General features: G+C 49.0%; 1 protein-coding gene and 1 long non-coding RNA gene across 15 annotated transcripts in view; one reads left to right on the forward strand and one right to left on the reverse strand.

Annotated features, from left to right (window-relative positions):
- The first annotated feature begins 2,494 nt into the window (after nt 1-2,494).
- Nucleotides 2,495-23,778, forward strand: part of PDE9A (phosphodiesterase 9A) — a 43,901-nt gene continuing 22,617 nt past the window's right edge. The window contains exons 1-6 of one of the 13 annotated variants that reach the window (XM_083832613.1): nt 2,495-3,546; nt 4,279-4,341; nt 14,459-14,529; nt 16,032-16,109; nt 17,584-17,696; nt 23,227-23,281. In XM_083832613.1, the coding sequence (XP_083688739.1) occupies nt 3,478-3,546; nt 4,279-4,341; nt 14,459-14,529; nt 16,032-16,109; nt 17,584-17,696; nt 23,227-23,281 (449 nt within the window). In that variant the 5' untranslated portion in view covers nt 2,495-3,477. Of the gene's footprint in view, nt 3,547-4,278; nt 4,342-13,139; nt 13,202-14,458; nt 14,530-16,031; nt 16,110-17,583; nt 17,697-20,736; nt 21,649-21,760; nt 22,076-22,109; nt 22,410-23,226; nt 23,282-23,778 lie in introns of those variants that run through there. The other 12 variants (XM_083832619.1, XM_083832618.1, XM_083832620.1 and 9 more) reach the window with 12 other exon arrangements.
- LOC310898214 lies at nt 7,798-13,031 on the reverse strand. 2 transcript variants are annotated; one of them, XR_014583078.1, is made up of 3 exons: nt 12,782-13,005; nt 7,907-12,233; nt 7,798-7,812 (listed from the first exon to the last, which is right to left on the reverse strand). It is a non-coding gene; the product is annotated as an uncharacterized lncRNA (long non-coding RNA). The 2 variants fall into 2 exon arrangements; XR_014583079.1 differs by lacking the exon at nt 7,798-7,812 and having other exon boundaries at nt 8,268-12,233; nt 12,782-13,031.

Consider the following 23,778-nt stretch of genomic DNA (forward strand, 5'->3'; position numbering starts at 1 on the left):
TCAAATCTGCCTGCAGGCAGCCGCAGCTCTCTGTGCCTGCAGTGCCCGAGGTCCTGCTCGCCCTGGCAGGCAGAGGGAGCCAGGAGAGGTGATGCAAAGTGCCCTGAGCAAAGTCAGGACCTGGGGTCAACCGTGCCACTGTTGTAGGGCCTGCGAAAAAGGAGCCGATGTAAGAGTTTGTGACTTAACAGTGCTTCCTATTTGTCTTTCCCATGCTTTGTGCTGGCGAGTTTTGAGACGTAAGCAAGAACCACTGCTACCAGAATTTTAACAGTAATTGTTACCATAATATAGGCCTTATTGTTACGGCAGTGGCCAGCACTGCTGTATTAAGGAGCAAGACTGCACCCAGAGTGAATAATGCCACCTCTCCAGCCCACAGGAGACCTGTCTCACACGCAGTCCCCCTGGACCAGCCATGCCAGGAGGTGCTGCAGATCCCTTTCAGCCCACATTCAGGAGGGCTTGCCATGGGAACTGGGACACCCGTGTGGTTATGGCTGCACAACGCGGTTTGGGGCTGGGCTGAGGTGACCGAGAAATGGGGCTGGAGCCAAGAGCGAGGTAGGGAGCTGAGCTGCTGCATGGTGAAACCTGAATGCAGGTTTTGGGGGCCCAGATAGACAGATCACAGAAAGGTCCTAGTATCAGCAATCACTCCTTCTATGATTAGCATTAAATGTGATCATTTCCAGGCCAGGTTCTGTGGAAACCTGGCAGTGTATAAAAAAAAAATGTGCAAAGAAGCAAGCTAAAATTTCTGTATACAGAAAGTCCTACGCTTTCCATAGGCGTATGAAAGGGAGTTAAAGCTGGAGTGCAAAAGTCAAATGTGTTCTGCCATGGACGTGATGGTGGAGCTTATGCTGGTATAACCATCAGTTTAGCCATTAGCAGCCTTACTGCCATGAAAAACTAATTCCTATATTGACTTGACCCTGACTCATGTTCATGGTGGAGAAAAGTCCCTCAGAAGTGGCAAAACCCCTGAGGAAAGGAGAGAGAAGATGGGGTGAAATAGGGAGAAAAGAGGAGCTGAGGGGGCAGAGGGAAAACCATCACCACTCTATGGGCAACGAGGCGTTTCAGTAGGTTTGAGGGGAGTGAGGTAGAGAGACCAAGCAGTAAGACAAGGCTCCGTGGGAGTGTTGAGCAAGGCAGACATGTGCAAGAGACCCTGCAGGTGGAGGACAGGACCAGCAAGAAAAGGTTAGTGAGCCAAGGAGGCAGCTGAGAGGCTTAGGTACTGAGTAGGTAAAGGAAAAAGGTTATTTTTTCATTCTCTGCTTCTTTTTCTTAATTCAAAATACATGACCTTCCTTAAAACAGTTGAGTCATGCTCCAGCCACCCATCACCACCGTGAGGCCAGGCCACACGTTCCCAGTCCCAGTGGTCCAGGAAGCAACTCCGAACACAACCTTACACCCCCATCACTCCCCTCCAAGGGCACCAAAGTACCTCCTGCGCTTTGCATGAAACCTGAGGTTTTTCCTCCTTGTCCTTGCCCAAAGGCACTTTTCCTGCCGGGCAGGATCTGGCCCAGCTGGTGAGCTGTTGTAGAGTTTGATATGGTAGGATAGTTCTTCTAAGGTATTTTCACCCACGTGGCAGAGTGTAATAAAATAGGGGGCTCTGAGGGGGTTGGACTTGTTAAAGGCAGGCAGTGATCTCCTAGAGCTGCACGTCCACTTTGACAAACGTCATCTTTTGTCACCTTTCAGGCTGGGCCTTAGATTTCCGCAGGCTCTTACCACAATTTCTGAGAGCTCACCTTCTCTGGATTCACTTCGACATGAAATGTTCTTGAAAAGTGCAGTGGTTAACAATTGTAGTGCAGAACATATTTTTTTTCCAATGACTATTAAAGTAATTAAAGGGGGTGTGCATGTGCAGGGACTTAAATACACAGAATATGAATGCCTGTGAACAGTAGGTACGAGAAAAATGGAGCGGCAGGAATGGGATCATCAGTTTGATTTTGGAACCTGTCTTTTTGCTGTCTGGATAAGCTAGTTTATTTTTAAAACAGAAATCGAAGGGCAGACTCTTACCGGTGTGAGGTTCTGATCATTACACATCTCAGTAAGTGCCATCAAACCCTGCAGTGGATTTGTGACCTTGTCTGACCGCCCCCAAATAGCCGAGGGGATGCTGGCAGGGTAGCCTACGATATAGCTGATGGGATAGTAAATGGGATAATTAATGGGATAGTCTGTGAGATAGCTGATGGGATAGTCAGTGGGATAGCTGGTGGGGTAGTCTGTGGGATAGCCTACAGCCGTACAGGACTCTCTCCTGAAAGGGCTGCCACATGCTGGGGAGCCTGCAGAACCTCGCTGGTCTCCTCCATGGGTCGGGTGGTGCCAGGCTTCAGTTTGGGCAGGGAAGGCGACCCTGAGCCCCCGTCGAACCCGCTCCCACAAGCCGAGCTCTGCCAGGCTCTGGCACAAAGGACATCAGGACACCTTCTTGCAGCTCCTCCATCGGCAGCCTCGGAAAACACCGCTAACAGTGCCAGAACGAGCTGGTCACAGCACTCAACACAGCCTGTGCCGTGCGAGGGCAGAGGAGCCGCTCCCCTCCGTGACCCAGCCTCACCCGGTGCTGCTCTTTCAGCTCCCGGCAGGCGCGGGCACTGCGGAGTAGCACAGACACGCAGCAGATGGCACCTGGCACCCGCTCGGAGAGTCAGCCATCGGGTGCTTTCCTCCCTCCTCGTTTTTTAGCTACACCTTCAAACGGGGGACAGGCTTGCCAGGATGCTTCACATTCCCCTCAGCAGCACATGCCTTCACTCCGGGGGTGGCACGGGACAAGAGCGTGGGCTTTGCGTGTCCTTTGTGCTTCTGGTGCTCGTGGCTTTACGGCTGCTGCTTTTTCTTCCCAGCTCACGATAACAGGAGGGATGTGGAAACCAAGCTGCCGGGTTTGGGCAGAGACAGCCCCCAGCCCTGGCTGCAGTGGGTGTCCGAGGGCATCTCCAGCGCACGGCACAGCTGGGAGCCTGCTGGCAGCCTGCGGGAAGCTCACCAAAAGGGTCGGCACCAATTTAGCAATCCCGCTCCCGTTTCAGGGTAAAAACGGTGGGGGAGGTTTCCCCCCATCCGTGAGTGCCGCTCGGCGCTGTGTGCGTGTGCCCGCGAGCCCGCAGCTCCCAGCCCGAGAGCAGAAGGGGGCTGTTGCCATGGGAATGGAGAGGGCACTTACGGAGAGCATCTGGAGGCGCATCCCTGCCTGCCCAAGGCAGCTGGATTCGGAGGGGAGCACAACTAGAAGGAGGTGGCAGAGAGACAGAGACACAGCAAAATGCGCGCACGTTAGAGGAGGGACCTCCCCAGAATGAGAGTGCAGTGGGACACAGAGGAGCAGGGACACCAAACTGCCAGGCAGCGGTGGCTCGGCTTGGTGGGATAAGCCTTGTTTTCCGCTCTGTTTGACGCTGGGGAAAGGCCCAGTAAAAGCCCGGCTGTAGCAAGATGGGATCTGCCTCCTCAACTTACCGGCCCAAGTGTATTTATTTGGATGTTGATGGAAGAATTCAAAAGGTACTTGTGCTGTTTTCTCGCAAAGTGGCGTCTCCGGACGCAGCGGCGGCTGCAGGCTGTGCTAGCTGGGTGCCCTCTTTCTGTAAGGCGAGTGAGACGCGTGCCTGCATTCAGCACCGCTGCGGGCTTCAAGCCTCTTTTGAAAGGGAGGGGGGTCTCCAGCAGCTTCTGCTTTTGTACACAGATTTTAATTTAATGGGGAAGGGGCTGCTGGCAGCCTGCGAGCGCCCGGTGCTGCCGGCGCTCGCTGCCTGCGCGGGAGTTTCTTAGCGTTGCAGGACCCCTCTCCGAGAGCAGCCTCTTGACGTGTTTGCAAAGTTTTGCCGGCGGAGAGGTGTTCCCCGGGCTTTCAGCCCGGCCGCCGCAGCTGGAGAGCACGGAGCTGTTTTGGGATTGCCTACCAGTGGGCTTGTAGGACGGGTGCTTTCCTAGCGGGAAGTTACAGGGCGGGCAGGTGCCGGGTGCTGCTGTGCGGCTGCGGTGCCGCGGGGCCCCGCCGCCCTTGTGAAGCCGGTTGTAAATGTCGATGGATGTTAATCAAATCTTGAACTCCTGTTAGTCTGCCTTGTTTGCTTAGCCACGGTTCACAGCACAGGGGAAACTGCAGGGAAAAATGTGTTCTGGCTGAAGGGGAGAGCTCACACCGTAGAGCAGAGAGCCCACAGCTTTTAAACAGGGAAACGCCTCCGTGTTTTTGTAAGTCAGTCCTCTTTTTCTTCTTTCTGTCGGCAGTTCCTTGGCCACAGACCGAGTGCCTTTTATGAAACAGAGCGAAAGCCACCGAGAGGCTCACAAGTAAGCTCTGACTTGCAAAATCCAAATATCCATCCTTTGTGCTCCGGCTCTAAGTTGTCGTTTCACCCAGCCGCGCCTTGTCTTTCTCCTTTAAAAAGAAACCAGCGGAGATGCCCTTCCCCTTCCCTTCTCTCTCGTGTATGAATGGCCACAGGAACAGGGCAAAGGCAGAGCTCACGCTCGGCCATGCTCTACCCCGCGTGCCTCCACTGCCCACGGTCCCCTCTGTCACTGCCCGGGGGACCCCCGCCACCAGCAGCCTCGCTGCGCACTGCCGTGGAGCCGACTGTCGGAAACAGGACCCGGGGGAGTTTGCTCTTTTGAGAGAGTACGGAGCATTTCTGTAGGTGTTAGTAAATCACATCGTTTGTCATCTCCACTGGGTTTTGGCTGGTTTTTTTTATTCATCTGTGGTTTTTTTGTTTTCTTTTGTTTTGTTTTAAAAAGAGCATTTTCACAGAGCCAGTCTCTGGAGAGCACTTTTGTCACTGAAAGCACAGAAGAGGCACAATCGCATGAACAAGCAAATGCAAACTCAGGCGGCATTAAGTATTTTTTTGCTCGATAAATGTTATCTGTTTCTTTTGTCAGATGTGAAATTCCATCTGTGCAATGTTTGGAAGGATTCCTGCTATAAAAATACCGAGTAAATGGGGTTCACCCAGGGGTAAGCAGGGCATATCTCAGATCCTCATGCCTCCTCAGTAACAACATCCCTTGGAGAGAAAAAAAGCAGCCCTTAATCTTCTGAGGAATGCAATATTTGAGGCTTCTACAGGGAACTCATTAAATCAATGCTGAGCCGGTAATGAGGTATGAGCTTCATTATAGCAGAGCTTGCTGAGTTTGAAAGGGCTCAGCTCCAACTTGCAACTGGCTTGCTGGACATGGCAGAGCTGTGTGATGGCCAGGACTGGCCATGCTACAAGGACGATTAGTCATGGTGGCAATTACTAATAGTCAATTTTGTGTTTCCACCGCACCTTAAACCAGTGCGACCTCAGGGTGTGCTGCTGGTTTTGGAAGATGCGATTTCCCCTCTGCGCTGGAGCGAATGAAGGGACAACGCAGGCCCAGTGGGCTGCATGCCACCACTCCTGGGAGCCCGCAGGTTGCAGATGAGCACTTGAAAACGCTCTGCAGCAAGAGCTGAACTAAGCAAAGTAGGTTTGTGTGTCATCAGGTCCAGAGAGGCACAAGTGGGGAGGGCGAAGGGACGTGGCTCGGTGGTTTGCAGCAATGGCTGGAGCTGGAGGAGAGTTTGCTGGTGTTGAATGGACACATGGAAGGGAATGACTCCAGCACGAATGTCGCTGTGGGTGCTCACAACCAAAAGCCTGGCTTCTGTGTCCTCCAGGAGAAGGTTTTGGCCTGCTGATAGCTGTGTCCCGGCCAAGAAACAGGGGACCAAGGTGCCCGTAGGGTGACCACCTGCTGACCTGGTGGAGGCAGAGACGCAAGCGAAGCACGAGGTGGAGGGGACAGCCCTGCCAAGGCTGCTGGAGAAGGAAGATCAAAGGCTTTACAGCACTACAGCTGCATGCTGAAGCAGTGCCCTGCGCAGACCCGCTTCAAAGAGGCCATTTGTTCTTGGGGCTGATTGAAAAATGGGGTTTTGGCATAAGGCCCCTCCTTATCAGTGCCTACATGATGTGGATGCACACCTGGGGAAATCAGCACCGCTGGATTTATCTGTTTCTAAAGGATGCTCTTGCCCAGAGACATTCAGAAGTTCATAAGCCACTTGCCTGGTCACCCACCTCCCTCTGCACTTTGCATTAATGTCCAGGGCTTCACACACCTGAGAGACAAGTCCGTGCCCCACTTGTACACAGCTGGGCTTGCTGCCAGACGAAGGAGAAGACGGTGGAGTGGGGAACAGTGTCCTTGTTTCATGGAAGATAAGAAGACCTCACAGCACCATGGTGGGCAGGGATTTCTCCTCAATCCTGGAGTGCCACTAGATGGGGTCAAGCACCCACGCCCCCCAGCCTGCCAGTGAAGAAGCGAGGTTTGCCTTGAAAAACTTGAGCAAGCCACCAACAGCATCTCTGTGGTATTATTTGCCTTCATAATGTCATTAACCCTTTGGCTGCTTTTTTAAGAAAAATTCCTGTCGAGTCTGTTTCGAATTAAAAGTCCACCAGCACGGAGCTCACAGTCATTTTTAATTTTTTTTCCACACAGAAACTACTGGGGAACATTTGGTTTTGACCTTTGAGATTAAAGTGGTGAGAAAGCAGAACCAGCCAGTGGCCACATTCCCAGGTGGGTGGCTCCATGGCTCTTGTTTTCAAATGTCACAGGGTGGTGGCTTTGTTCACACAGTTGTAAGGAGTTCTTCTGAGAAAATGCTTGTCTTGAGAGGATTTCTGTTTCCAGTGTCTTAATCAACATCATATTTGTAACAAGGATGGAAAGTCAGAAGCCTACAGAGCCTGAATGATCTGGAAAAATGAGGAGGACTGCTGCTTTTGTCAGAGATTCAAGGAGATCACTCAGGGTGATATTTCTTCCCCTTCAGAAAGCAAATCAAGAATTTTGGAGTCATTTTGCTGGTTTACTGAGTCATTTTGGATGCTGAGCAGAGAAATTAGCTTTCTTTTCCTCTGAGAAATGTATTGACTCCAACCTTTCTCAGCGTCTACTGTGCTGGCCCATCAAGCAGGACGAGATACCCACAGCTCTTGCTCCCCTTGGCCTGAGGTCCACGAAGAGCAGAACAAAGTGAAGATTGCGTTTTGGTGCTGCGGTTATTGCACTGAAATGTCAGGGCATAGGAATAGTTTCTGTCATGTGAGCTTTTCTTTTTAATTAGAGCAACAGCCACTGTGGTATAAATGCCTAGACTCCAGCAAACCCAACAGATTTTTCCAAAGCTCGCTGTGCTATTTTTAACACGCCGAAATGGATTCAGATTAAAAACAACACACAGCAGAAAAATAGTGGCATGATGATCAGTTCAAGGCCATTAAACATCTTTGCACCCCTAATTGCTGCAAGACAGTCCCCGTGACTCTCTTGGCACAGGGGACAAGCATGCTCTGCACTGCCCACATCTTCGTCCCGTGTCTGTTTAGATGAAGGATTTACCACAATACAGTTTGGTTTTCAGGGTGATACACTGGGGTGTGCAGAGGAGGAGGTCACGGGCAGTCGGGACGTGGACACCTCTTGGGGCTGCTCTGCCTGGCCACCATTCGCAGGTTCCTCCAATGCCCAAATCCTCCTTGGCTTCTTTAGTGAGGCATAAATATGTTTTCGTGGGACCAAGGCCATTTTCTTGTTACTGGCAGCTCTCTGTGGGTGATTCAGGGTGCAAGGTGGTGCAGCTGGAGTCTGGCCAACCCCAGCTCTAGCTCTGCGACTGTAGTTGGCCCCGGTGAGCTCAAGGCGGCTGCTAGATGTCCTCATTGTAAAGCAGCAAAAAATAAACAGCAGGTTCTGTCAGACTCCTTCATGTTACGGCACCTAAAGAGTATGTAAACATGTGAGGGAGTAATAATGGCTTCAAAACAGGCTTTTAAAAACTGAGAGAAAATGTTGTACTTGAGGCCTCTCTCACCTTTCCTCCCGTCTTTCCTCCCCAACGAGCATCCTCCGAGCACGTAGGAGGCCAAGCCACAATTCCAGCACAGCTCCATAATTCCAGCGTAGCTCCATCACCCTTCCACAGCCATCCACCAGGAAGTCTTCTTTACCCGTGCTGAGCTTTCTGTGGTCACATGTAGTCTATTGTACCTATTGCAGTCCATGCTCACTTTAGCCAAGACAAAGTGTAAGTTTAACACCCTCCTGCTAACACTACTTAAGGATTTGGACAAGCAAACCATAGAAACTCATATTATTTATGTGAGACTCTTTTGGTAGTACAAACAAGACAAAGCCATTTTGTTTCTAGCACCTTTCTGGTTAACTTCTACAGCTGCAAACCGGCCTTTCACCTCTCGCTGCTTTTCCTTACTCTGTTGACTAACATCACGCTTCTACCAGCCCTACATTATCAAGCATGTTGGAACATCAGGCATCATTATTTTTGTTAGTATTTTTGAAACAAGCAGCCTAGCATAGCTCACATTTAGTGAGGACATTTGGTCCTAAAGCATCTTTATCACCCAGTTTATTAGACATTTCAAACCTAATGCATTAATGTGCTACAGGGTTAATTGCATTTAGTACTCCATTAGAAGCAATTCTGTGCCCTTTCTGTGTTAATAGAAGCTAGACTATAAACATTTTAGTTAATTGTCAAAGGTTGAAATATTTCTGTATCTTCTGTAGAAACTAAGAAACTTTCAGCTCAGCATCACAAAATCTCCCTTGCTGGTTCCCGGTTGTATTCTTCCTTTAGTCATTATTGCTGAAAGACTGAATACTGTCAATATGTCCTTTGGTGGAGTCAGTAGGGTGCACAAGGTTCTCTTTAATGTAACCTCTTTCCTCTACAGCCCCAACAACTCTATAAAGTGATGAGATCCTTACTTATAGTGCCAGAGACCACCTCTCTCATACTGTCCCTCTCAATGGATGTCCAAGATTGCCCTAGGGGAGTCACACATATCATTGCATCATGGACATTTTCCTAAAAAAGAGAAAAATCTCCTTTCTCGTAGCTTTCTGTTCAGGAATGTTATAAAGGATGGGAGCTGAAGCTTGCCATACAACCACATGCCTCGGGATCCTGATGCATCAGCTCTGTCTGGCTCCTGTTTCTCTTTTCAGGGTAGTGTACATAATTAGGGAACTAACGGGATTCACCCCACTTAAACATAAACCACAGTCATCTAAAAGTCAGTGGTGACTGCTCCAAGCTAGTCATGTAGGTTCCCCCACAGGCACTGGGGAGGCAGGCGGTATCTCCAGAGGATGATTCAACCCATCTTAGACTGGATTTTGGAGACGCGTGGGCTGACTTTCCCCTTGAAAGTGGTCCTCTACCAGCAATAGCAGGTGCCTAGCTGAGCAACATGGATGAGACATCTAGCACGTAGACGTTTTGAGCTACGTCAGACGAATCCCACTGGTACGTTTCATGTAGGTGCCATGTTGAAACAAATGTTGCCCAGCCGCGCCACGGCTCGAAGGTAAGTGTGAACCAGCAGGGCTGCAGCATTCTGGCCATTGAAAGTGAAAAATCTGTCCTGTTCCTCACTGCCTAACACAGGCAGGGTCTGGAGAGCTCAGGCAGTTTTAATTTCTGTTAGGATTCTTTGTCGAGGGCACTCGCTTTTTCTTTCCCACACAGGCCTATGCACACACACACACATTTATTTTCTTTTCCCCTCTTAGCGAAGCTCCTAACACATCAAACAGATGGCAAAGCTGGCAAACTATTTTTAATACTGTTTAATGTTCGAAGCTCAGAAAAATGGAGTGGTTTTCCAGGTATCTACTGTTAATTAGTGCAAGAAATAAAGAATGGACAGTTTGGAGATATCTGGGCTCGTGCTATAATACTTGTATCTGAATTCAATGAATGAGAAGCCTGGGAGATGTTTAGATGTGGGGTGTTAGGTAAGGCTTCTGTTGAATATCAAGAGCCATGCCTGATAAGGTAGGTACTCGTGACTGTTTTTTGAGGAAGATCTATTTGCTTACTTGCCTAGAAAAATGAGTTCCTTCCAGTGATTTCTACAGAGTTATCTAAGAGCTCTGTATCCTGCTTCATTTTGACATGGACAACACAGACTGCTGTAGAGAAAGGGAAAATCACCATGAAAATTTCACATCAGCCGTCTGCCTCATTCAGAAATCCTCCATGTGAAAACTACTATTACAGAAGCAGTAACAGCTTCCCTGATCCATGAGAGATACATAACTGAGTTTTACCAGAGTCTTTGCTGACGCACTATCCTTCAGTCTCGTTAGTCAAAGATCATCATTTGAGATTGCTTTACCTCCACACTTTAAGGCCTGACTCTGAACATTGCTCACTGAGCTGAATGAAAAACACCAGCAAGTGCTAAAAGTCTTGAATACAGCAGGCAAAAGGAAGTAGGACTGCAAACTGAGCATAGGCTGGCTTTGAAAATATTCCTGCATTATTCATCTACGAGTTTCACTAGGGTAAAAAAAAGAAGCCAGTTAAATACTTGGAAGGAAACCCAATTACCAACAGCAGATCAGGAGAGGATAACGTTATGGACGGGGTTTGCAGTGTACAGAGAAGATTGGTTGTTCTGAGGATCAAATATAGAACAGAAATTGGATTTGTAGGCCGTGTGTTTACCCATCCTATCTCAAAGCGAAATATAATGCAATTAGTTGTAAACTGGTAGGTCACAGAGTATGCGCACTGTGGTCCCTTAGTAACATCTCCATCATGGTCCTTAATGCTAAACTGCTCCTCTAAGTGAGGACGCCAGCCAGACACCAGGACTCTCAATCCCTGCTCTTTCTGAGAGGGGCTTTAAAATCCTTGTCCCATACCAGAGGTGGATACTGTGGATTAAGAGAGAATGACCCCTTATTTCAGAGGAAGACCAAAAAAATATAAATATATATATATATATATTCCAAAAAAATGCAGAAAGGACTGCAGAAGAGAAAGCAGCTGCAGTTTCAGCCCCACAGAAGTGAGCTCTGGGCCAGGAACCAGGCATCCGACTTGAGTCACACTGTCCTACTTCACAGTCACTGCATGCTTCATCAACATCTTATTTCCACTCCAAAAAGCCTGAGTTATTATTCATTCTGCTTTTCCCCTCTTTGCTTTGCGTTTGCATTACTCTCCCAGGCAGGAAGACAGAGTTCCCTGCTTAAATCAAATGACTACTTCTTGGTCTTGATGGAGTGTTATTAAAATGACCCAACTAAGCATTCAGGGAAGACTAGTTTTCCAGTAATTTTTCTGCACATGGTAGAAGTTATTCTAACAGGGAAAAAAAAAAAAGGCAGAAATATGAAATAATGTTAACTCTCTAACAGAAGAAACTAATTGTTTGCAGATGTTGCATCATTTTGGAGGAACATCTTTCCCTCCTGGCACAAATCCAAGGGAGACGCGATTAATGGGGTTTACACAGGGCTGATTTTCTTAGTGGCATTTAAGTCATCAATCTGCAAGCTGAAGCAGAAGCCTCATTTTTCCTTCCCCATGCAGTGTATCACTTCTGTGAGACCACTTACATGATTTTGGCTCTGTCTTTTCCTCAGAAGGGACTCTGACAACTGAGTGTCTTGTGCTGTTCATGGAAGACCTTAGCCTGCTACTGCAGCTCTAGAAACTGCTGTGGTCTCCTGTCTTTGGCTTCTGTTTGCTCCATAGCAAGGTCTCATTCCCGTCCAAAGCAGTGCTGTCTTCCAGCCCCAGGCGATACTGCAGGGAGTGAGGTGCTGGGACACGTCATGGCAGTTCCTGGCTTGCCACCAGGATAGGAAGGGGGGTCTAAGCAAGATGATGACTGGGTCAGAGACCGCTGAGACATCTGAGGTTTGAAGGGCAGTGAAATCCCTCAGTGCTGGCTGTGGGTCTGGATCAGACCTACAAGTGGTGCCAGAAAAATATCATCATGGAGACCTGGGCCAAACACCAATGGGTTCAGGACATCTGCCCTGCCAATTGCATCTTCACGGGAGCGTGGAAGGTGCTCATTTCTCCACCCAGTGGCAGCAGGACTGGCTATCCTCAAAGCTGCAGGTCAGCCACCTTCCCTGGTCATGGGAGAAGCCATACGTCCCAGCTGGCTGAAGTATGGCTACAAGCCAAATGTCACTGTATCAGCTTGGTGGTGCTAATGTCCCTGCAACGAACATGGACTTGAGGCAAATAGGATTCCTTTACTGGGCTGGAGCCATCGATAGTACACAGCACTGTCCTCCTGTCTCTCCAAAATGCATTCCAGTTGTATTCCATCAGCACAACTGACATTGGCTTTATTGGGAACATAAACCTGCAGGCAATAACAGGAACAATTACATAGTCCTGGGAAACGCTGGAGGCTGTCTGCTTTGTTTTAAAAGAGAAGGAAGTTGGTTAGAAAAGCTCAGCAGGTTGCAAAAGCAGAGAACTTTAGTAGCATATGCTCTTTGATTAGGAAAAAAGAGAAGGAAAAAGAAAAAAAAAAGAAACACAAGAGCTGGGAACAACCATTTACATCCTGAGACGAGTATCAAAGTGCAGTGGGTGATTCACAAATCCACTTTTAGTAAACCTAAATAAAAATGCCAAGTATGGAAAGATAAATAACATGTATGGAGATAGCTCATAAACTAGAAAATAATATCTACAGTCTTTGTTTATCTTCCCACTCTTTCACTATTGCGTGGAGTAATGGAATTATTAACGTTCATCCTCAATGAAATGAAAGCTCCTGCTGCTTTCTGAGTCAGGCAGCTTTCTTACCTTTAATGTCTTTTAAATATATATCTTTTTAGTCTTTTCTTCTCTTATCTGTCCCACTCAATAATAATTGATTTCCAGAAAAAGAAGCCTCAATACCTGAAATAACACTCCCAGAACAACACAAGCCTTTACCCTGCATTCAGCTGCAATTAACATCATCTGCTCAGCTGCAGCATATGCAAGTTGTTGGTACAGGAGCAGCTTCCCAGTACTCTGTCAGCCAATTTTAGCAGCTATCACTCCAACAGCATGCTGCATTCTGCTCAGAGCAGGGTTTCCGTGCTATCTGAACCTGATTAGCTATGTTTTATTGCTTTGATTGCTACTGTATTTTAATAAACAAGGGTCAATCACCGAGGAAGTTAGCAAAACAGCCTTTTAGAACACACCCAGGCGTTAGTCCCACCCATTTCCTCAGTAACACTTATTAACTACCTAAGCAATTAATTGCCTTGAGTTTTAGTAAAGTAAATATGTTACCTAGTGTAAGTTCATCTGGGTTGGAAAACAGGGAAGGTGAGTGTATATTTCTGTATCAGTCACAGGCGTCTCTCGAGGACATGGATATCATTCAACTAATGATGCTTAGCTGAAAAATAAGGGTGCTTTTAACCACCCATGTAAAGTGAGACCTGAAGCATTGCTCCAGCATCAGGTTTTGGTGTATCATATTGCATGCACAACAGGACTGAGTCACGGTGGCCAGACCTTGTGTTTTTGTCCTGATTTCTGCAATATTTCAGGAGGAAGGACAGCGAGATAGGTTTACTTAAATCGCCAGCTCCAAAAATCATGTTTATAACAATCTCAACCTAGACCCCAGCAGGACTAGGTGGGCACAGAGATGGAGCCTGAGGGCAGGCTGGCCATGCTGGTGCAAGAGAGTAAGGAGAATTGGGGGGTGGATGAGAAAAGAAGCCAGAAAAGCCCACACTGGGACGGCAGCGTGGAGTTGGACATGGGCAGGGGGAAGTGTCAGAGGCAGTGTTCACTGTAGCACAGCCTCCCCAGGGCTTGGCACTGCCTCTAAAACTCCAAGAGCTTGCATTGTGTCAAGGCATTAGCAGATGCCTGCCCTCCTTGCTGGCAGAGCATCCCACAGCTTCGCCAGCATGGGCAGCAGAGGTCTGGGTTGGGCATCACGTAACATCCCCATACTACCAGGAATATGGGATTGTGTTACTGAGGGCTGTATGGCAACGGGGTCAAACAAATGCTGCATTCCCAGCCCCGATGCTGACCCCTCGAGGTCTAAGCCTTGACCTAGCAGCAGGAACAACCGCAGCCTGTTAGACTGCACGGAACTGGACACAACTGGAGGAGAAAAATGCTCTCTTCTGCTTACAGAGAGTTTAAGTTGGTGTAATCCAAATAGCAGTACATTTTTATACCAACCAAGGAGCTCCCTAAATTTGGGTTGTTTTCTTCCTAAATCCAGGCTGTTGCTCCATTATATTTGCGGTTGTTGCCATCCTGCAACTCTACTGCATTATGCGATACCTTCTGCTGTCAGTTCTCATACATTATTGCTCTACTTCTGAATAGTGCAATTAGGTCTCTGGAGCTTTCTTTTTTTATTACAAAATAGCAAATGTATTAAAGTGGGAGCATATAATATCCCAGCTCACGAGTCAAATCAGATAATTGGAATGGTAGGCTGAGCCTTAAAATTGGCCCAGTTCAAGCCTGAATAGAGTTCATCTCCCACTGGGAGCTAACTGTCCTTTCTCTCTTCTGTCTTCATTTTCTCCCTGCTGCTGTTTGGTTTGGAAGGTGATCTTCAGTAAATACTGCAACTCCAGAGATATTATGGACCTCTTCTGCATCGCAACAGGGTTACCAAGGTAGGCCTCTCATTTATGACATTCATTTCACTTTTGCTCCATTACTTCTAGGGACATTTTAAAGCCAGGCCCCAAATGATCTGGTTACCTGCTCTCCAGGCTTCTCTCTCATTCCAGTCTTCTGGAAGAAGAAGTTGGGGCAACACAGACAGCCCCAGCTGGAAAAGTGCACGAAGCCCTGGCAGGTGTTTAGCCGCCTTGAACAGAACAGAGCTACTCTACAAAAATAACACCAAGTGCAGAATCCCTGCCCAGAGTACATATGGGCTCTGCGTGCCTCACAATTATACCATTTTATTCCCCATATTGAGTGAAATGCAACAGTATTTTTAAAACATGCATTTTAATGGAAAAACTTGGGGCCAATGAGAAGCATTGTCACTAGGTGCTAAACTTTTTATTTAGGTACAATACAGACTAATCCCAGGCATGGGACAGACAAACTGAGTAACCCAAGAGAACCATTTTATAGAATAAAGGGAGGGCAGCCCCTCAGCCATGCCACAAACCCACCCCTACCAGAGGGCATCTGCTGTCTGCAGGTGGGCCTCAAGCAGCACCAGGCAGATGCCCAGAAGCATGCAATAAGCCATGGTGCTTACCTCTGTCTGTACAGGTTTATGATACAAAAAAAAAAACAAAAGGCACAGGAAAAAATAAGTCAGTCCTTTAATCGTGGTTTTGTTATATGACTCCAGATCTGGGGACTGAAAGATAAAATGGTCTATACTGACTCAGAATTTGCATAGGTTGCTGGACAGAATTAATGGCCTTTGCTGTTTATCCTTGCTGTTTCCTCCCATTTGACATTAAAGACATTAATAACTTTCCTTTGCCTGTGATGTCAAATACTTCCACCCCATCAAGCAGGAAACTTGGTTTAGCAGTCAGAGTCATTCATGAGTAGGGCGTTCACAGCATATTTGCCCTTTTATTTTCAGCAAAGGACTTCTGCAATTCTATTCACTCTAATCAGGCTCCTGGAGCCTGCACAGACCTTCAAGGCCTACATTTGAACCTATGATATCACACTTAGCACAGGATGAAAATGAAGGCTCCATATTCAGCAAGACTTTTGTGTTGTTTGTTTTGGTAAGGGAGTTAGTAGATGATTTAAAGACTGGTAGTGATTTGTATATTGTGAGTCAATATATAGCTGCCTAGTCAATGTATCACAAAACATAGCTTTTCAACAGAAATTATTAGTTGATGAGTCAACAGTATACAAGAATTACCAAGGAGCAAAGTTCGCTCTGAGATCAAAGATGATCACGCTTAACGTTTTGCCAGTAACATCTCTGGTAACTGAAATGGGCAAAACACCAAGCCTACCCTGCCCTGTGCTTTGACCCTTTCTGCACCAAGTTAGAATGGGTTCGGGGCAGCATCAGCCATGCCAGGAGTGCTGCACGAGGGAAAATGGCCATGCGCCGCGCATGGCAGCACAGGATCTCAGCCAGCATTTCTCGCTCAAATAAACCTCTCTGGAACATACTTTTCAGAAACACAACCATCTCCCTCTTGACAGCAGACAATTGTATGGTATCCATTGACCCGACGATGCCAGCAAACTCAGAGAGGTAAGCCTTGCTGCAACATGCTCCTCAAGAGGGGAGTCGTGCCCAAGGGAGAGGGGGTGTTGGGCTGCAATGCCTCTTGTAGGCAACATGAGGTGAGCAGCTTGCCAGGGGCAGGGAGGTGACAGCACAAACTGCCTGCTGGCTTATAACACTGATGCCGGCTGGTTTTGAAGATTTTTTTGCTTGTTATTAAAGTAGGAGTGATTGTCTGAGGAAAAAATACTGCTTTTAAGTATTTAATGTAGAACAGCTGTTCCCATCCCACTCTGTTTGCTGTCAAGGCTCCCAGCTCCTTTGTTCCCTGGCTCCTTTACTGCTCTGTTAGGACCAAACCGTGACATCAGCCGCAAGCGAAGTCAAAGTCTTTGATGAGGTTAAGCCTCTTCCACGCTGGCGTTGGCCCTTCCTGTCTCCACATCCCTTTTTCTTTTTCTCCTTGGCTCCCTGTTGCTTGTTCAGCCTTGCACTTTTATTTTTACTGTGACTGCTCACAGTTCCTACTTCTGCTGTTACTTATTCCATTGCAAATTTCATCATGACTTGTCACTGGTGTTACCTACACTGGTGCCACGTGTCAGAGCCCCAGCAGACATGATGCTACAATGCTACAACCTCTTGCTCTGGGTGCCATGAGCATGGTCCCCACCACAGGAGCTTCCTTCCAGCCTAGCAGAGCTCCTCACCATCTCAGTCTGCAAGCTCTTGAGACTTGCCAAAGAGGAGGCATATTTACCATGTTTGTTTCACAAGAAAGATCTCCTTGTATCTAGTTCAGCAGTAAACCGAGGGTTAATAGTACATAAAAATGCCCCCTCCATATTTAAAATGACAGATTTTGAGTGGGCTTAGAATATGTTCAGATATTCTGTGATTGTCACAAGTGATTGTCCTGCTCTGCTCTGCACTGGCGTGGCTTCACCTTGAGTACCATGTGCAGTTTTGGGCACCACACTGAAAGGACACAAAACTATTAGAGAGTGTCCAAAGGAGGGCTACAAAGATTGTGAAGGGTCTGGAGGGCAAGCCGTATGAGGAGCGGCTGAGGCCCCTTGGTTTGTTCAGCCCAGAGCAGAGCAGGCCGAGGGGAGGCCTCATGGCGGCCTGCAGCTCCCTCACGAGGGGAGCGGAGGGGCAGGCGCTGAGCTCTGCTCTCTGGGGACAGCGACAGGACCCGAGGGAACGGCATGGGGCTGGGACAGGGGAGGGTCAGGCTGGGGGTTAGGGAAAGGTTCTGCACCCAGAGGGTGGTCGGGCACTGGGACAGGCTCCCCAGGGCAGTGGTCATAGCCCCAAGCCTACTCCAAGTGGTCTTGGCTCCAAGCCTGGAGTTCAGGAAGTGTTTGGACAATGCTCTCAGCCATAAGGCCTGATTTTTGGGTGGTCCCGTGTGGATCCAGTAGTTGGACCTGATGATCCTTGTGGGTCCCTTCCAACTTGGGATATTCTGTGATTCTGTGATACTTTTCCTCCTCAGGGAATGCAGATGTGAAATACAAGCTGCTTTCTCAGCACTGCTAACATCAACCCTCTCCAACTCTTCCAGGTCTCCCTACAAAGTGATACCTGTTGCCACTGGGCAGCTCTCAGGTAAAACAACCCTTTTGAACTGAATTTGCTAAAACTGAGGTTGCAGTCATTTCCATTCAGAAATTACATGGCTGAGATGCAAGGAAGAAAGATGATTCTGTTGTGGTTGAAGCTATGGCAGAATGAAAAGTATTCTGGAGGAAAGTTTTAAAAAAAAAAAAAAATTGTCCCCAAATTTCAAAATCTTTGAAGGTGAGGTGAAATGGCTGGGGTCTAGGAGACTTCCGAAGTGCTCAGCCTGGGCCTGACTCAGCACAGAGCAGCGGTTCTGCAAAGACATTGCCGACCACGTTTGAAAGCCCATCCTGCAGTGCTTTGTTCATCCCTCAGCAAACCTCTGCTGAAAGCCGCGCACTGCGTTTGAACCCTGTGTTATTTCCAAATGGCTGAGGAGGGAGCATAATTTCTGTTGTGGGCATAGTAGCTCGGAGTGTAATAAATATTTAAATACACCTGACAAGATTAAAGGAGGCCTGGATGAAAGACGACATCTGGAATACGTTCCCCAGCGCACAGCGGTGTTGTCCTCCACAGGCAGGACTGAAGTGGCATTTTTACTGTTTTTCTTTGCGTGCTGGTGTTGGGCTTAGGCCAGCAGCTCTTGGGCACTGGAGCAGAGCATTTGGTTGGGGCAATTCCTGCAGATTGTCTGAGTCACAGCAGCCCTCATCCGTGCAACTGCAGTATCTCCTGCCACTCGCTCTCAGGCAGCCTGAGCAGGACCCTGGGCTGTATCTTGTGGAGCTGCCCTTGGGAGGGAAGGGAACATCACTGGGGACACAGTCTGGAGGAGTAAAATGGGAAGATAGGAGAGACGGGTCAAGAGGTTAAGATCATTTGGGGAATGGAGAGCACGTGGGAAGAACAGGAGGAAGCCAGGAAGTCTGTGTCTGAACAAAAATGGTTTACTGAGATGGTTGAGGCTCCTGGGACAGGGGCAAGGCAGTTTGGCTGTTTTCCTGCTAGTTGCTTTTTCTTGCTTAGGCTCCTGTGTTGTGCGAGAAAACACAGTGTCTCGCAGTGCTGTCTTTTATAGATGGGAAGGTGCAGGGAACTGAAGCCACTCTCTGAGGTGTCCATGTTCCCCACAGCAGAGATGCCCATAGGAAAGGGCACAGCTAGGCAATGAAGGAGGATGCCCGGGTTGACCTGGAGAGGCAACAGCCGGGCCCTTGTGCAGGCAGAGAGCAAAAGAGAGCAGAGAGAAAACAGGGAAGAATTTTATCACAGAGAAGTTTGTTGCAAGCCATAAACTGGTCCTGTGTCACCAGCCAAAGCCAGGGGACACACGTGACCACTAAGGGGAAGGAAACTGTTTGTTAAACTATTTCCTTATTGTAACAAACTCAGCAGGGGCAGCATCACGCTGCTAGTCCAGGAGTACATGCATGCATCATCAGGTCAGACAAGGTGGGGTCTCGGCTGGAGTGCGTTTATCTGCATATACCACCCTGTGTGTGTAACCAATATCCACATACCCTGAGATAGAGAAAGGTGAACGCTGGTGGGGCTGTGCCCGGGAATGCCACCATGGTATACCAGCAGAGAAGCCGGTCGAAGAGCTTTCTGAAAAAAAATGCTTTTTTTTTTTTTCTCCACATGAAGCTAGCCGTATATTTTTATAAGACCATATATGACTTCTCACACTTTCCCAGGGCCCTCATTTTTCAGCCCGGCTGACAGCACATGGCTCTGCTTTGTGCTGAATGAAGCTCACTGTGTCAGCAAGGTCTCTGCTCCCTCCCTGGATTTTATAAAACAAAGATTTCCAAAGATCTGAGCTGAAAAGGGCAAGAAAAATTCTGGTGGTAAGTTGCCAAAGCATAAGACAGAATCTGCTGTGGAAAGAGGCAGAAAGTTGAACTCTGTGTGATGGAATGAGTGTTCCTTGGTGTCTGTTTCTCTTTCACATGGGTTGTCATTAATCTTAAGCATTCCTGACATTTTGCTGAGAGTAGGAAGAATGAGCAGAGTGGGAAATTGTTCTTCTTCATTAAAAGAAAAAAACATATAGAAAAGCTCCGTTCTAGCCATCACTTCTGAAACAACTCTGCTTGTGTGATTCTGCCTCCCAAAGCAACTTCTTCAAAAGCGTGCCAAAAGAGGGTCACCCCGATTTCCACAGTGCTGGGAGCTGACGCACCTCTTTCCAGCAGTCTCCCAAGCAGCTGGAAGAGAGTGGTGCATGCTTCAGCAGAACAAAGGCTGTAAAAGGTGGGACTGGAAAATACAATCCTTCGGGAGGAAAATACAAGCAGTGGCTTTCATCCAGCAGAGGAGATATCCACCAGAGTCCTGCTAAGAAACTGTTCTTCATTTCCTGGCTGTAGCCAAGGGAGAGGGTTGGGATTACAGAGGTTATTACTCAGTGGCTGTTGGAGGCAGTGGTGGTCACTGCAACACTGTGGGGCCAGTTGTCTGCAGGGCCAAGCCTGCGGGGCCGTTGCATTGCCTGCTGTCTTCTGCTTGTCACCTTCTTCGGAGTGGTTAAACTCCCAGGCAGACACCATGTTCACCTGGCCTGCAAAACCGCTCTGAGATGGCATCTTGTCCCTCCTGACACCAGAGAGGCTCTGGTCTGCGTCCTCGAGTTGGAACAGGCTCAAAACTCACAAACCGATGGCTGCGCTGTAGCTGTACTTGGAGTTCAGGCACTCTGCAAAATTGCTGAAAATGCCAATTAAGGGAACAAATCCTGATGGCAGCACGCTCTTGAGAAATACAACTGAAGTTTATTTTTCTTCTGAGAGCATGGAGGAAGGAGTTATTGTGGTGCTCAATGGGCCTGACCCACAGTGGTCCTACCTGGGGGGAAGCATGGGCTGAGGCTTTCCTGCCGCTACAAGGTTGAGTGAGTCTGTAAAGCCCTCATGAGGGACATAACCCAAAAGTGCATGAGATGTGCTGAGCTTGGTCATCACTCTCCCCATACCACCATCTACGGCTCCTTCTGATGGGGCCTCCAACGTGAGCAGCCCCTGGAAAGCAGGTGAGAAGATCCAGAGAGAGCAGCACCCTTGCTGCTGCCCTGATGGGGGTGGAAGCCACAATGCAGGGAGGGAAGCCCACCTTTTGTCCCCAGGGATGTTGCTTGACGTGGGAGAGCTGTCTTGACAGGTGCAGGAGTCTGCTACAAGACCCATGCCTGGGGCAAGCCAGCCCACCAGCCATTTGGGCAGCTTCAGCAGGGAAGCACTTGGGTTTCCTGGACGACTCAAAGCACAGGCTCTTGTGCGGGTACCTGTTTGTTGCTGGTAAAGCCACAGAAGCTCATCATTGTGTCTAAATCTTCATATTCTGGGATCTCTTTTCCTTTTGGGGGCACGTTCACGCCCACGGCTCAGGCAAGAGAGAAGAGGCAGAGGCAGAAGTCCCCCCTGCTGCCCCCATTGCTGCCTGCCGCGCAGCCCGGATGCTGGCGTGGGGAGCAGGGCAGCTGCGTTGGGATTATTCACCTAGCGAGGGCTTGCACGCGGCAGCCCAAATTAACCCGAGCTGCCAAGCGAATTTGGCACCCGGTGTGATGCGACTCATGGACGTGGGCTTTCAACACGCGCCTTCCTGAGGCGCGTGTCCACCTGCCTGTTTGTTTGCTAAATTCCACTGACTGCCCAGATCCAAACAAACCACAGAAGGGGAAACACAGGCAGGCGCCTGAGCCAAAGGCACAGGCACACCTGAGAACAAGACAGTGTGGAAGAAGAAGGGCAGACGCCTACGACCTCACAGCATCTCTTGGCTGTGGCGGAAAAGACGGGGGAACCGAAAAAGGCATGGGGGAAATTGCAGTGAAAAAATAAAGCAGCTGAGGAGAAAGGGAGCTGGGGAGACCTGGCGTGTCAGCCCTGCCTGGAAGCGTGGGGAAAAGCAGTCAGACAGTAGCAAAGAAAGTAAAAGGACACCTGGCTTTCCTGTTTGCAGAGGAGGGGATGAGCAAGACTGAGTGACATCGGTGAGCTTGTTCATTTTCTTCACAATCGGGGGCTACCCCTCTGAAAGGAGCCGGGCAAAGAAAAGGCTCGTTGTCCCTTTAAGATGAGACGAGCTGCCACTCTTAGTCATATATCTGTACTGCACCCTAGGGTTATAAAAACATACATCTTCGTTTTGAAAGTCTTTTATTACATCCATAAACATCAGATTGCAGCTGACTGTTCCTGGGATGAGAATGTCCTAGTACTCCAAGTGAGTTTTGACAGGGGGAGGGAGTGAAAGTAAGATTGGTTGTTTTTTTACCGGGCCAGTGTTTATAGGGGACTTGTCAGCTTCCCGCACGCTCCAGCCGCTGTCAGCGCTGAGCAGCAGTGCAGGGAGAGGGCACGGGTGGCTCTGATAATCCCCGCCGCCGGACTCGCCTGTCGTCCCAGGTGCTGCCTACGGTAAGCTTTCCTCCCGTCTTAACTAGGACGCGGTGCTTGCTCGGTTGGGTTTTCAGCGGCAGGCTTGTTTTTGTGCGTGCGTGAGAGCGAGGAAACTGGAAAATGGGTCTGCGAGATAAGAACTGATCTCGTCTGCGCTGCCAGCCGCTCCACTGGGAGTCGGGTCGCAGCAGAAGCGAGGGGGCTAGATGGGAGCCCTCCCGTGCGCAGAGCGCTTGCTCCGGTTTGGAGACCCGGGGGTAGCAGCCAAACTGCTTTGTGCCGAAAGCTGAACGCTCTCGACAAATATTTCTGGCGTCTCCGATGTCTGAGTGACTGCAAATCCTTTCAACAGGTACAAGAGCTGTTATTTAGGAGAATGTTGTGAGTGCTGGGCTGCATTTCTTTCTGATGCACTCCGTGCAGGTGATTGCACTCATGAGGGGCGCTGTGAAAAGCACAAGAAGGAGCTCCCGAAATGCCACCGGGGTGCTTCTGTGCAGGGGATAAGCGGGCGCTCGGTGATCTGTGTAGGAAAAGCATGCAAACATTTCCGCTCCTGGAGCACGAGAGACCGGAGGGACGTGCACACCGCAGGCAGCGCGGCTGCAGCGTGCTGTGGGTTACACCCGCGGGGCTTCCCCAGGCTGGCTCTCCTGGCCCCATGGCCCTGCTCAGCCGCCCCGGCAGCCGTGGGGCGCCCAGCACAGCCCCTTCCCCTGGGCACTGCCCCACGGCTCTGCGGGGAAGTGGGGCTGTGAGCTGGTGCCATATGAAGGCACCCCACGGTCCAGGACAGGCGCAACTCACCCTGCACGGGTGCACCGGCGTCCTGCGGCCACCTGGGGTGTGCAGGTAGCCGAGGGAGTCCTCGGGAGCTGGTGGACCCACACGTCCCACCCAGGAGATGCCAAAAGGGTCTCCTTCAAACAAGATGCCTCTCAGAGGTCCAGCACCCCCAGAAAACTTCTGGGAGAGCTTGCCTGTGCTCTGCCAGGCAGAGGATGGCAGGTGAAAGGTGGACTCAGCTGCGTGCCCGAATGCTGACACCGTTCAGGGGACCAAGAATGACTTTTGGCCGAATGCCTCGTCGTCAAATCCCTCCTTGCAGGGATGCTGAGTGTGTCTCCTCTCTTTTCATTTTGTCTTTTGTCTCCCTTCTGTTGTTTTAGATAAAGAAGAATTGTTCCAGAATTTATTGGGACAGATTGCTGAGCAGTTCTCAAGGTAGGATGCTGAACATCATTATTTATTTAAAGTTTTGTTTCTTTTATCAGCCAGAAGTGAAATTTTCACAGGAGGTAGAGAGGCATTTAAAATCTCTTTCAAATCCCTCTCTTCCTGCCGAATTTAGGCCAGGTACACACGTACCTCCTGCCGAGAGCAATGCAGTAGCTTAAACCACGAGCAATTCTAGCTTATATTTGGTCTAAAATTGAATGTTCTTACTGTGCTTCTGCCCTCTTAGGAAGCAAATGAAACGCTCCTTTGTAGAACACAAAGCCCAACTGATTTGTTCCGTTTTTTCCCTTTATCACATGCATACGTCTCTCCTCAATGAGGATTCCTGAGCGTCAGTAGGGCTGCTAATTTCATCCCAGCTAGTTTTGGTAGGACAGATCAACTCCACCACGGCTCAGCACACCACCAGGTTAATTCAGAGGAGAGCTTCAGCGCGTGCCAGCACCGAGGTGCTGCTGTTGGGCAGAGCATTATCAGTTTCA

The sequence above is a fragment of the Anser anser genome (genome assembly GCF_964211835.1).
Source record: "Anser anser genome assembly, chromosome: 1".
In the NCBI taxonomy this organism is placed as follows: Eukaryota; Metazoa; Chordata; class Aves; order Anseriformes; family Anatidae; genus Anser; species Anser anser.